Consider the following 12,742-nt stretch of genomic DNA (forward strand, 5'->3'; position numbering starts at 1 on the left):
TAGGAATTATTTAGCCCATAACATTAGAAGAACTTTCATAATTATACCTCAAAATCATATTTTCCAGTTATTACCTGATCATTTTTATTGTCACATACTTTCCCTCTGCATTACAGTGGCATAGTTCAGTTTTTATAAACCAAGATGTATGGATGTTTTATTCACATTTTAAAGGGATAGAGAGGTAATATAAACCAGAATTAATTTGTAATATTCATGTAGACTGTTTTATCTTTTATATTTCTTGAAATCTAAAACCATTAGTAGTTTTGCTACTTGTTGAAAACTGTATGGGATATGGCATGACTGCTAGGTCTGTAACATTATGCTGTAGGATGTCAGTTCATGGCATAGAAATGCGGCCAAAGAAAATTGGCATTAAAACAAATATATGCATATCAAATCTAATTTTCTAGTTGATTTAATGTTTGAGTGTGTTCCCTGAAACAGAAAAAATGGCCCCATTTCACTAACAAAATTCCCAAACCTTAAAATTTCACATATTTAAAGGAAATTAAATCATACAGCAAAAATAATAGCAAAACTTAAAGTATTTTTAGAAGAGTTAATAAGAAGTGAGAGACTTGAAGTTTGATGTAAATGTGTTCCAGCTCCTCTATATTTTCCATGACATCCAAATGTTGCCTTCTTTTTTTTAACTGAAGTATTGTCGATTTACAGTGTTGTGTTAATTTCTGCTGTACAGCAAAGTGATTCAGTTACACATATGTATACATTTTTTTATATTCTTTTCCATTATGGTTTATCACAGGATATTGAATATAGTTCCCTGTGCTATACAGTAGCTGTGCTATACTTGCTGTCAAATGTTGCTTTCTTAAAGACTTCTCTTCTTCATAAGTTCATTTAGCTTTCTAGAGGGAATGTTAATGAATAGATTTATTATACTGTTGTACAGGCTTTATATTAGCAGTGTGAAAATATTTCCTTTTCTAATCAGTTTTATCTCCTTATCAGAAATGAAATTCTAGCCATTTTTTTGAATTTTAAAATTCTAACAGTTTCTTTTCTAAAAGTAGTTAAATACATGCAGGAATTAATTTCATACAGACAAGAGAAGATAATTTACCTTAATTATACTACATTGGTCAGTCCCTACCCTTTTTTCTTTTCTTGTGTATGTTTCAGTTCAGATTCAGTCATTTTTCAACTGACTTCCTTGTAAATTTCTTGAATAATAATAGGAAATAATTATACCTTAGTTTCCTACAGTTTTCTAGCCTTATCCTGACTGATCATAATACTGAAAAGGTAAAAATAAATCCTCTCTCAAGTTAAAGTTTATTTTTAATTTCAACCTAAAAGTTTAGCTTTCTTGATAAATATACTTATCTAAAATAAGTCTTGAACTTCTGGCCTAGGGACAGTGAAGGTTGAAATGGACACCAAAGCATTCTAGAATTTTTTTAGTACCATTTTAATTTACATTCAAACAGTGAGAAACACCATGAGCCTTTATGTATTGCAGAGCTATGGATTTTTATACTGTTGACATAAAAACCAGCTGGGAAGCTTAGGGACTTTTCTCATATTGAACAAATTTGTATTTATACCGTCAGAGGTTCTGATTTTCCTTTGAGTTTCCATAGTCAGGTATAGTCAGGCTATGGATTAAGCTTCTAGTATTCTTTGTTTTTATAACAATTAATTGGTATGCACCTATCTAAATTATTTTCAGAATTTTATAAAATGCTTGTTTTAGAACAGAGTCTATATGAGAGCACAGTATTCAAAAGTTGTATACAAACATCAGAAGCTATGAGTTAATAAGAAGAATCTACCATGTCTGATAGACCAAATTAAATTTGGGAGGGAGGAGGAACAAGCTAGCCAGTTAAGGAATGAGGGCAGTACTTACGGATTCGAGTATTGGAAAGGAACCAAAAACTTAGTGTAAGGAAAAGCAGATAGCCTGAAATCATTATCTGTGTGTTTCACATGTAGGCACTAGCTCAGTCTCTTGTAATTTCACGTTAAGCACATTCTCTTTGAAGAATGGAAATCAGTGTCTAATGATATGACGGCAAAAGAAAATTTCATAGTGCCCAGGAAGTGGTTGCTGCTTTTAATTGGTATTTGTGTCATTTAAAAAATGCTTTGTTAGTGGACATGATTGTGAAGGCTATTGACGCCTTAATCCTTGCCAGACATCATGCCTTTTGTTGGGTTGTACAATGCGCCATCACCATTCAACAAGACGTTTATATAGTGTGGTTCTCTCTAACGGTGTAAAACTGTTGTTAAAATAAGGATAAATTTAATATTCAAACAAGGAAGATATATTATATCCTTGTGGAATTTTAGCTAACACATTTATTTGAAGCCTATATTTAAAAACATAATTTGAGTTTTTTTACTTCTTTTGTATGTATATATTTTTCTTTTTACCAAATTTGAGAAGCCTCACAGTTTCTTTTGGTTTCTGTTTGTTGTTTTGTTTTTAGCAGATGGCCCATACCTTCAAATATTAGAGCAACCTAAACAGGTAAGAAGATGAAAGGGGTGGGACTTTCTCTTTAATTGTTAGATCCATAAGTCTAATATTAATATCTCAAGCACCAAATAAAATAATAAACGAATTTTACAAAGGAAGTACCTTATCTAGAAGATCAACAACCTGACAAATTATGTGACAACTTTATTCATCCACTTTACATTTCTCTTAGTCATTCTTCACACTGTCCTGAGCCTCAGTATGTAGTTCTATAAAACTTAATTAGAGATCCTTGATATCCCACGATCTCCACTAACTTTGCTTACCAGCCACTCCTAGGAGAGACATAGGTTATCTACACTCATTTTCATTTATAAGGGAATACACATGCATGCAGTTCACGTACGCTGAGTTACGTCCATCAACATGTCCCTGCACATGCAGTACTTCTTAGCCTTCCTCTTTCCTTCGGAGCTCCAGCCTTCTCTGTTCTGTCTTTGAAACGTGGAGCCTAAGATACTAAAGGTATCAGTAGGGTGTAGAGAAAGTATTAGACTGGACAGTTGAGTTCTCTTCTCTCTGGTGTTAGCTTTGGACTCAGTCTCTTTGGAGTCAGGAGAGGAGCATTTTATTTTATCAGGCTCTTCCTCTTACTACTAGATTCTATAGAGGATACCTGGGAATTGAAGTGGCCTCCTCACCATGCCCCCATGGGTAAATATTTATTAGAAATTGTATGGGACCAGAGCTATCAAAGAGGAGGGAAGAGAGACTCTCTAATATTTGCCTGTATGAGATTTCAGTCATTGAGGGATGGAAATAATGGTATAGTCTTCTGCAAAATGAGGACCAAGTCAGTAAATCTCCAAATGGATGTGCTTATTATCACATCTGTGTGAGACTGAGGATGAGTGTACCTGCTCTCTTGCAGTTATATCATCCAGTACCTTTCCTAAATGTTTTTAGTAGCTCAGGCAAGTAAGTGTAACACTTTTGCACTGTGTAACACTTAACAAATGCTAACTAGGTCAAGAACTTAAAGCATCTGTTGTGGTTACTCTAATCGTGGCCTTATATATGTATTTGGATTTTGGTCAAGATATAAAGGATGTAAATATCTTAACTATGACCGAATAGACTATCCTTAGGAGGTTGAACTTGGGTTAACATTTTTAGTGCAGGGACAGGAATGCCATGTGAGACTTGAGGCCGTTGTTTTAGTCGCTTGCAGGTGGCACACCCTGACCCCACAGGCTGCTGACATGACTTTGTTTTACCTCCACGTCCAATTCCATAGTGGTGAGTTCCCACAGGAGGCCACCGACTCTCTCAAAGACCCTCCCAGTGGAAGGTTATCCCTTAACATTCTAGGCAGTGGTCTGGCCTCCTGGAAAATTATCTGAGTAGTCTATGAAACTGAGAAATCAACTAAACTTTATTTGCATACTAGGTAAAATGTTTTTCACATATCCATTTTCATAAGCATAGCACTACAATAAGAATTTTTAAATGCAGTTTCTTACTGTGGGTCCAGTAGTCATAAGGAAAAATTGATACTTATGATTTATTTGAAGGGTGGGTTACATAGGTCCAAAATTCAAAATTTAATTCGCTGTTTGTGGATGTGTAAAAGCTTATCTGAGTAAATCAGTGTGTTTGCTTACCAAACTGATAATATTTTGATGTCTGACTCCAGTGAAAGTAAGAAGATTGTATTTAAGTCAGACTTTCTGACCGGATGGTTATAGCCTTGCCTTTGAGGTTGATGACTCATTTTAAGCAAATGGAGTTACTGAGATGAATGGCTGTGGACTGGCAAACCTTTAATCTCAAAAATTTAGAATCTGAAATGCATCCAGACTATGCATTTGAAGACATCCTAGCTTCCTTAAAAAAAAAAAAAAACAGTAATAAATTTCTATCCTCAGGTTAGAAATTCCTTTGCATGGAAGTTTAGATACTTTTATCCAACCATGAATAATGTCTATTGTTTTTTAAATGATAAGCAAGCTATTAAGACATGTCTTTTTACTCATATTCTATTTGAAACCACTCCCAGTAAGATATAAAAGTATATGTATAAGTACTTATTTTTCCAACTGTCCTGAAGGAATTTTGTGATTAAAGATAATGAATTAATTTATTAAGTTTTAAAAATAAAATCTAGAAAAATGTTCTTTTGTCTTTGGGGTCTCTGCCACAGTTTTCCCCAGCTCTGACAGAGATGAGTCACAGCACAGACTACTAATCTTTAGCGTATCCAGTTCTGTTGCATATTATTAAGTGCTAATTATCTAATATTATTTAAAAACTGAACTTGTATTTAAATTGATTACCCGTCAGGTAAATCCCTATTTTATGGCTAGCCAATTCTGGAGGCTGTTACGCACACTGTTGCTTTTTCATGCTTTTAGAAATTTCACTTAATTATTAAAAATAAGTCAACAGCCTTTGTCTATAAAAGGTATAGGTCTGAATTTGTAACTTTTTTTTTAGTTTGAATTTTGTGAGAAGCAAAACAGAGGATAATTGCCTCCAAATGACTATCCTCAAAAAGCTTCCCAGGTGTTTAGGTTTGGGATCTCCTGAGGAGCCATTTGCAGGAGTTGTTTTAGGTGCCACTTTGATGAGTTGATCATACACCCCAGACCCATGTGTAACTTGAAGCAGTTTCCCCGACTAAGGAATTTACTTCAGGCCTTATTCGTCCCATGAAATATGCTTTAGACTGATCCTCTTTGGAAATTAGAAAATTCTCACAATTTAGAAACAATTTCAGGTGCTTTCATTAGTTCAGGGTTCCTGGACCTCTCAGACTGCTTTTCAAGACCCTGTGAGGCATAGTGAAACGCAGTGCAATCTAAGGAGGGCAGAAATTTTGCATTGGTCCGTGAGCTCAAAGCTGTCAAAACCTTCGTGTTTGCTGGGCTCCACTGTCCAGTGTGCAAGGGAGAAAGCCCTCACCACCAAGTAGTGGGTGTTCAGAGCTTCTGATGCCTAGGGATCCAGTGCTGTTTATATGAAGTCAGCCCCACAATAACATAAATGAAAGGTGAGGATGTTCCTTAAAGTGTATTAACATATTCTTTTCACTAAAGGGTGAATTTGAAAACAGGAAAAACATCCGGTCAAGTAACTGCGTAATTATAAACTACTAACACTACCACAAATTGTTTGACATCATTATAAAGTTGAGTCTTTCAGGGAAAATGTTGAAAGCTCCCTTAATATGATGATGAGAGCCATTCTCATAAGTGCTCTTGTTTTATTCTTTGTGTACAAATATGCACAGTTATAATTGTTAGCTTTGTAAATCATAATATGTTAGAACTGGAATAGACCTTGAGTATGGTCTAGTCTAACCTTATTTGTATAGATAAAAAAACAGAGAACTTAGGTGTTTATTAGCCCACATAGTAAAGGCTTCTAGCTAATTCTTAATCGATTTACTATGCCTGTAAAATTCTTGAGTTAATATATAAAGGGACTGTCTAGTTTTGGATTTATTCAAGTCAGTTAACGTGTCCAGCTGGAGCTGATAATAGCGATAATCTTAAATCAAAACTCTTCTCTTCTGAGCTGTTGAGAGTTGCTGACCAGATGTGAGATCTAGCGTAGGGTGTGTTCTACAACGCTGATGCAGCATATTTAACAAGACATTTCTGTATGCCCTCCTGGACCAGCTGTCATCGGAGTCGATAAAGGAATTCCTTCAAGTAAGAGTCAGAGAAGCTTAACTTTGAGTCATATGGCCAGTTTCCGAGCTTGGCAGCCGCAATTCGAGATGAGGAAGCTCTGATGCGAACAAGCCGTAGCGCGTTGAGTCCAGGGCTTAAACTCTGCAGCAGGTCACCGTCCGCAGAGCACAGCAGGAGAGGCTCTGCAGGGCCAGGGGCCTGGCTTCTAAGCCGCAGCTCAGGGCACAAATACCAGTTCCCATCAGTGTTCCTAATGAGGTTATGGGAAAAGTGGTTCTCATCGACAGTCCTTCACAGTTTATGTTTTTCCTTTAATACACCAAGCATTTAAAATTTGTATCACTTTGTCCCTGTAATTTTTAGTAAGTATCTCTCAAACTTGTTCACCTTGTGTTTACCTTTGCAGAGAGGATTTCGTTTCCGTTATGTGTGTGAAGGCCCCTCCCATGGAGGACTCCCTGGTGCATCTAGTGAAAAGAACAAGAAGTCCTATCCTCAGGTCAAAGTAAGTTCATGGTATCTTTCCATGTGAATTCTGGAAGATTTGATGTCCTAGGAGCAAAAGAAAGGAACCCTTTAAATATAACTACCATTTGCCTGTGTGCCTAAGCTGAAGTGTTCACGTGATTATTATAATATTTAAATAGAAATGTGTCTCTTAGCAATAGAGGTGACAGATTTTAAAACTCTGTTAATATTTCCATTTAGTACAAATTGTCTCAACATTAACTAACAGAACTTTTATTATTTCTTGATAATCTTCAAGGGTTTTTTAGTTGTATACTTCCTAAAACTTTGATAAGTCTTTGAGAGAGTGCTTGATTTCAGCTCTTTGGAGTTCTAGTGAAAAACAAAACTCAGTTGAAGAACAAAACTGCAGCTCATGAATTCAGATCCAGACTCTGTTACTAGCTGTGTGCCTTTGACTGGGTTATCCAACACTACTAAACCTCAGTACCTGAATGTGCAAAATGCAGACATGTTAATGGTCTCTACTTCATAAAGTCTCCTAGAGATTGAATGAGAAAATGTATGTAAGTGGTCCACAGAGAGCCTGGCAGTACACAGGGCCTGAGCAACTGCGCGTCCACATGTGGTGGTCCTTGGAATGTAGTACTTCATGACATGCCGTGGTGGGCTTGGCCGAGCCTTTTCTATACCTTCCGGTTCTTTTTTCTCTCTTTTTATTTAATTGGGAATATCTTCCGCTGAGGTAATTTGAGTTTTTTATTTTCGTAATGTGATGTCTTGTTTCATAGACTGATTGCTAACAGTTTTGCAGATAAACCAGTCCATAATTGCAATTTCATAATTTATAAACATTTTCATTTGTTCAGTGACTCAAGGCTTTGGCAAAGGTTATCAACTCAGTTCCCACTAAGGTGTGAGTGCCCCTTAGGATATAACGTTCTTTTGGCCTCAGTCTTCTTATTGGTTTGTTGTTGTGAATAGGTGAAGGGCAACAAGACAGACCTCCAGTAAAATCGTGATGTCAAGGAAATTGGTGTTTGGTTTTCAGCCTTGCATTTTATTCCCTCCCTCTCCTCATATCCCACTGCTAGGTCCAGCCCTTTTCTATTTTCTTATCCCTGATCTAAAACAAAATCCTGTGATTCTTTACCTCTTGAGAATATTATGTAGTATTGGTCCTGCCAATTGTATTAGCATTTTAAGTCTCCTGTCCAGCTCTCCTGTGGAATGAAAGATGTTTTTCCTGTTCAGGGTCATTAGGCAGGGTAAATATGATGTGTTTAGCCACAGTCTTATGGTCTCAAGTCCTTTAGAATCTGAATGAGGAAAGAGGAGCAGCAATAAAACAAGGGAATTAGCATTTATTAAGCACCAAAGATTTGCAAAGTGCTTTACATACATTATCTCTTCTATCCTCAAAACAACCCTGGTAGGTAAAAAGTGTAAAACCTGTGAGGAAACTGCGGTTCTTAGAGAGGAGCCTTGCTGTCCTCAAAGGACCCGTGGCTCATTATCCTACAGCAGGCTCTTGCTCATTGAACGTGTGCATTTGGGGTGCTGGGAGCTGGGACCCAGGGGACAGGACACGGGAGGACAACGGAGAGATAAGGCGCAGAGAATTACAACTCTGGACAACATGGGAGAGGAGCTCAGGGGTAAAGGGTACTCAGATGTTAGGGAGTCAGATCCAGCACTTATCTTCTTAACACCTGTGTCTGTGTGTCCTATATATAAATATTGTTTGTGTCTATACGTGTGTACTTGTAATAAGGATAATTGAAAGATACATGTTATCTGCATTGACACTGATTATAATTACTGAAGAATTAGCATTAAGAGAAAAACTGGGAGTTTTTTTCTAGACTGTCTCTGTACAAAAAAATATAAATGACAGTATTTTCAAGAACTGCTTACTCCTATTGCTCCAGTCTTTTGTGGCTAAGTGACAGTTCTTGATACTAAAAAATACATGGCATTAGCTTTGTTATAAATTTGTTACCTAATAAAAAAACTATATATCCATTTATACTCAGTCTTCATACATCCTTCTCATGTAGTGGTTGCTGCCTCACATTTACAGAACAGTCTAGAAATAAAACCACCTAATGGACATTAGATGTTCTTCTCAAATCAAAGTTTCTGTATCAAGGAGTTTAATACTTAGTGGGAAATCTAGGTATATAAACAACTAATAATAAAGGAAGTCAGAATATACATGTGTAAGATTAGTTGTTATTGAACTTCAGCTACAGCTTCACTATTTCACCCAATTATATTTTTATTCACGAATTCAACATATATTTATTAAGCATTTAATCCAGTTGTAAGAAAATGAAGAATAGTTTAGAGAGTCTATTACAAACTGTCATTGTTCTCTTAGCCTGTCATCATTCACTCAGAGATTAAGTGACTCTGCTCTTTGTAATAGTTAAAGGAAGTAATTTTATTTATCTTTGAAGCTCTTAATCAGAGGGATGGGGAGGAGGGAAAGAGTCAATCATGAGGTATTTTTTCCAGAGCTCTTCCAGTATCACTTTTAATATATAGTCTTTTTCACAAAGGATAGTTGAGGGTGACCTTTTGGTTTACAAATGGATTTTTAAGTCTCTCTTGCCGGTGAAAAATCCTTGCACTACTGGGATAAACCCCACTTAATCATGGTGTATGATCCTTTTTATTTGTTGTTGGATTCTGTTTGCCAGTATTTTGCTGAGGAAGGAATTGCTCTCAGTGTGTATCTTTATCGGGAGGATCTTCACAGCTGTACATGTCTGTGGCAGTAGTTCAGTAAGCACCCGCTACTTGTGAGGCTGCAAGACAAGCGGTGGGACAGACACCACTGGCCAGGGATTTGGGTGAGAAAACTTCACGCTTTGGAGGGTTTTCCAGTTCATCGTAGGATATCTAGCAGCATCGCTAACTCACACCCACAGACGCAGTAACATTCTTACAGTCGTGACAACCAAAACGTGTCTCCAGACATTCCCATATGTCCTGGGGGAGGGGAGGGCAAAAGCACCTTGCTCCAGAACCACTGATCTAGGTGCAGTGTCTAATCAACCTTAACCTTTCTCCTTTGCGTACTTCTCTGCTATATAAAGCTGTAGTGCGTAGGTTATATAGAATTGCCTGAGTATATTATTTTGCAAACGTGTGTACTTTTCCTGATTATTAGATACTTATTTTCGAGTTGATGATCATGGCGACTCTATAACTTCTTATAGAATCTCTGAGTTATTGTACCTGGATATTAAGGAGAAAGATAGAAAAGAGAAGAAAAAAGATATCCTAAACATTCCATATTCTATGATAACTGCATACCTAAAAGTTAACGTAGGAGTTCTGTTGGTTCTCCGTTATAAACTGTTACAGAAGAGAAAGTGAAAGTGGAGATGGATTCAGTCAAGGCTGTAAACCTGCACAGCCCCTGGGCATGAGCAACAGAGGCATCTGTGGAGTGGTCGTCGTGCCCCCTTGCAGTAGAGGGAAGTGTAACAGCCAGTGCCCCACGCCCTCGCCGAATGCCATCTCCACAGGAACTTCAGAGGGAGAGCATTTACATCTACTGGAAGGAAATGATATTTCTGAGATTTACGTATGCTCCCTATTTATTAAAGTACATTTGTTCAGGCTTAAGAGTAAAATGTTCCAGGCTCCGTCTTTTCCTCACCTGCAGCCTCTTACCCTCCTCTCCCTCCTCCGGCCTCACTCTTTCTCTTCTCATCATGCCTCTGGGAGGGCGCACCACGCCCCGGAGCGGCCCCTGGAAGGCTAGTGGTTCAGCATGCGCTCGGTCACACACAGGCAGCAGCAAAGTGTTGAGGGCCAGCCCCAGAGCTGTAGGGGCTGGCTGTGGTTTGGGGCCTGCAGACCTCTAGCTGGGCTTTATGGAGGTTGTAAACATATAACCCTGCTTGGGTTTCTCTCTTGCTGATTGTCCAAATATGATACCTCAAGTTAAATCATTTTAAAACCAACTCTAAGGGCCTACCCCAGTTCTCCTTTTGCTACTGGAATTTTGTCCTATGCTTAATACGCTATTTCTGATAAACTGGATGTAGGCTAGGCTTAGACACACTCTTACAATATTGAGATTATTTCTAGAATTAGGACTATTGAACCATCTGGTGTTCTGCATGTTTCTTTCATGTCAAAGAATCCATTAGCTTTCACGGGTCTTGCCGTGGAAGTCTTCACATTCTTTTTCAAAAATTGTTTTAGTTATAAAATATTTCATGTGTACGGGCCATTTAAAAATTGATGCAAAGAACACCATATACCACCATCTGATTTGACAGGTACAGTCATCCCTCAGTATCCTGGGGGATTGTTTCTGGGATCCCCGCAGATAGCAAAATTCATGGATGCTCAAGTCCCTTGTATAAAATGGGGCAGTCTTTGCATATAACCTTTGCACAATCCTTCTGTATACTTTAAATCATCTCCAGATTACTTTTAACACCTAGTACAATGTAAATGCCATATAAATAGTTGCCGGTGCGCAGCAAATTTAAGTTTCACTTTTTGGAACTTTCTGGAATTAAAAAAATATATTTTCCTTCTGTGGTTGGTTGAATCACGGATGTGGAACCTGAGGATACAGAGGGCCAACTGTATCAGCATTTTACCATATTTGCTTCTGATCTCTTTCTAAAATAAAAGATACAACTAAAGCCCCACCCATTGTTCACTTTTTTCTTCTTCTTCATAGGTAAACCACTGCTCTGAATTTTCAATCTCTGATATATTTAATATTTTTACTATACAAGTATGATTCCATGAATACTGGCATTTTCAAGAAAATTAATTTTTACTGGTTTCAACTCAAATTTTCTATTATACATGATGGCTTTTTTTCAGGGCAAATAAGAGTTAAAATTGGGCTAAAACACTTGAAGATGAGTGTTCACTTTGATTCTATTGATTCCTCTTTATCATCTAGATACAATTTCTTCATTCCTAATGTGGAGTTTATTCTGACTCCTACAGGAAAAAATAATAATATTCAAAAATCTAGGGAAAGTAAATATGCAGCCTAACTCTTACATCTTGCCCTTTTTAAAGAAAAGCTTTCCTGTTGTTCAGCATTTAAGAATCTATTATACTGTCCTACAAAGTTTCCCTTGAAAGTTTCCTCAGTTCTAATTTCATCATGGATCTCCTAATGGGAGAGGCTGGCAGAAAAGCACAAGTACCTTCCTCGAGGCGAAGCTTGTCCCTGCCTGTTTTTGACTCAGTAAGGAGTGCCAGGGAAGGCTCATTTCCCTCTTTCCCGAAAGTTAATCATGAGATTTTTATATTAGTCAAACTACCTTCCTCTTCACAGAGGTGGAAAGGTGCCCAAGAGGAACAGCCCCATGCGGCTTCAGAAACCCTCACCGATTCTCTTCCAGAGCAGCCAGAAAGCACATATCCTCAGCTGCTGTGACATCCTCCCGCGTGGCCCGCTCCGTGCCAACCAGAAAGCTGTCAGTGACCTTGACTCTAAAATACAAATAGCTGACCAGTTGGTATTCTTATTTTCTCTTTAGTTATAAATACCAAATGCAATGGGCTACAACTTGAAACACAGCTGATGTAGTGTAACTATTTTTAATCAGATGTTTTCCGAAAGCTGATTCTCACATATGTTTTCTTTCCTTAGTGTTTTATATTGAACAGAAGGTATGTGTTGAAATGTTTGGGTCAAAAACAGCTTTTTTATTGTCCCTACCCCCCACAATTGGGTTGTTTTTTTTCTTTCTTAAGTCTCCACTCTTGGTGCCTCTCACTTAAAAATCCTAAATGTTAAGTTTCTGTCAAGGTCAAATAAAGACTGGCTGATCTGCTGTGGCATTTAGGGATATCACATGTCCTTGTGTAATCTCCCTTTCCTTTGTATGGACTTGTCTGGTTTGGGAGGTTTGCCATTTTAAGGATCTAGTTATAATACTAGTTTTGAATAATTTAATCTGACTCAATTACTAAAAACGGGGAAGAAGATCACCAATAATCAATTAGGCATGCACATGAAACCTACTTCATGGCATTTTTAAAAATTTTTATCAATACCCCTAAGCTGTTCACAATTTACGTAAGTTAAAAAGGGAAAATAACCACATCCCCTAAATCCAGAGCT

The 12,742-nt window shown here is 37.5% G+C and overlaps 1 protein-coding gene across 2 annotated transcripts in view; it reads left to right on the forward strand.

Annotated features, from left to right (window-relative positions):
• NFKB1 (nuclear factor kappa B subunit 1) overlaps positions 1-12,742 on the forward strand; it is a 134,637-nt gene that overhangs the window by 28,826 nt on the left and 93,069 nt on the right. The window contains exons 4-5 of one of the 2 annotated variants that reach the window (XM_059922490.1): positions 2,466-2,506; positions 6,560-6,658. In XM_059922490.1, coding sequence (XP_059778473.1) covers positions 2,466-2,506; positions 6,560-6,658 — 140 coding nt within the window. The remainder of the gene's footprint in view (positions 1-2,465; positions 2,507-6,559; positions 6,659-12,742) is intronic. The other variant, XM_059922491.1, reaches the window with a different exon arrangement.

This window comes from Balaenoptera ricei, chromosome 5 (assembly GCF_028023285.1).
Source record: "Balaenoptera ricei isolate mBalRic1 chromosome 5, mBalRic1.hap2, whole genome shotgun sequence".
Classification (NCBI taxonomy): Eukaryota; Metazoa; Chordata; class Mammalia; order Artiodactyla; family Balaenopteridae; genus Balaenoptera; species Balaenoptera ricei.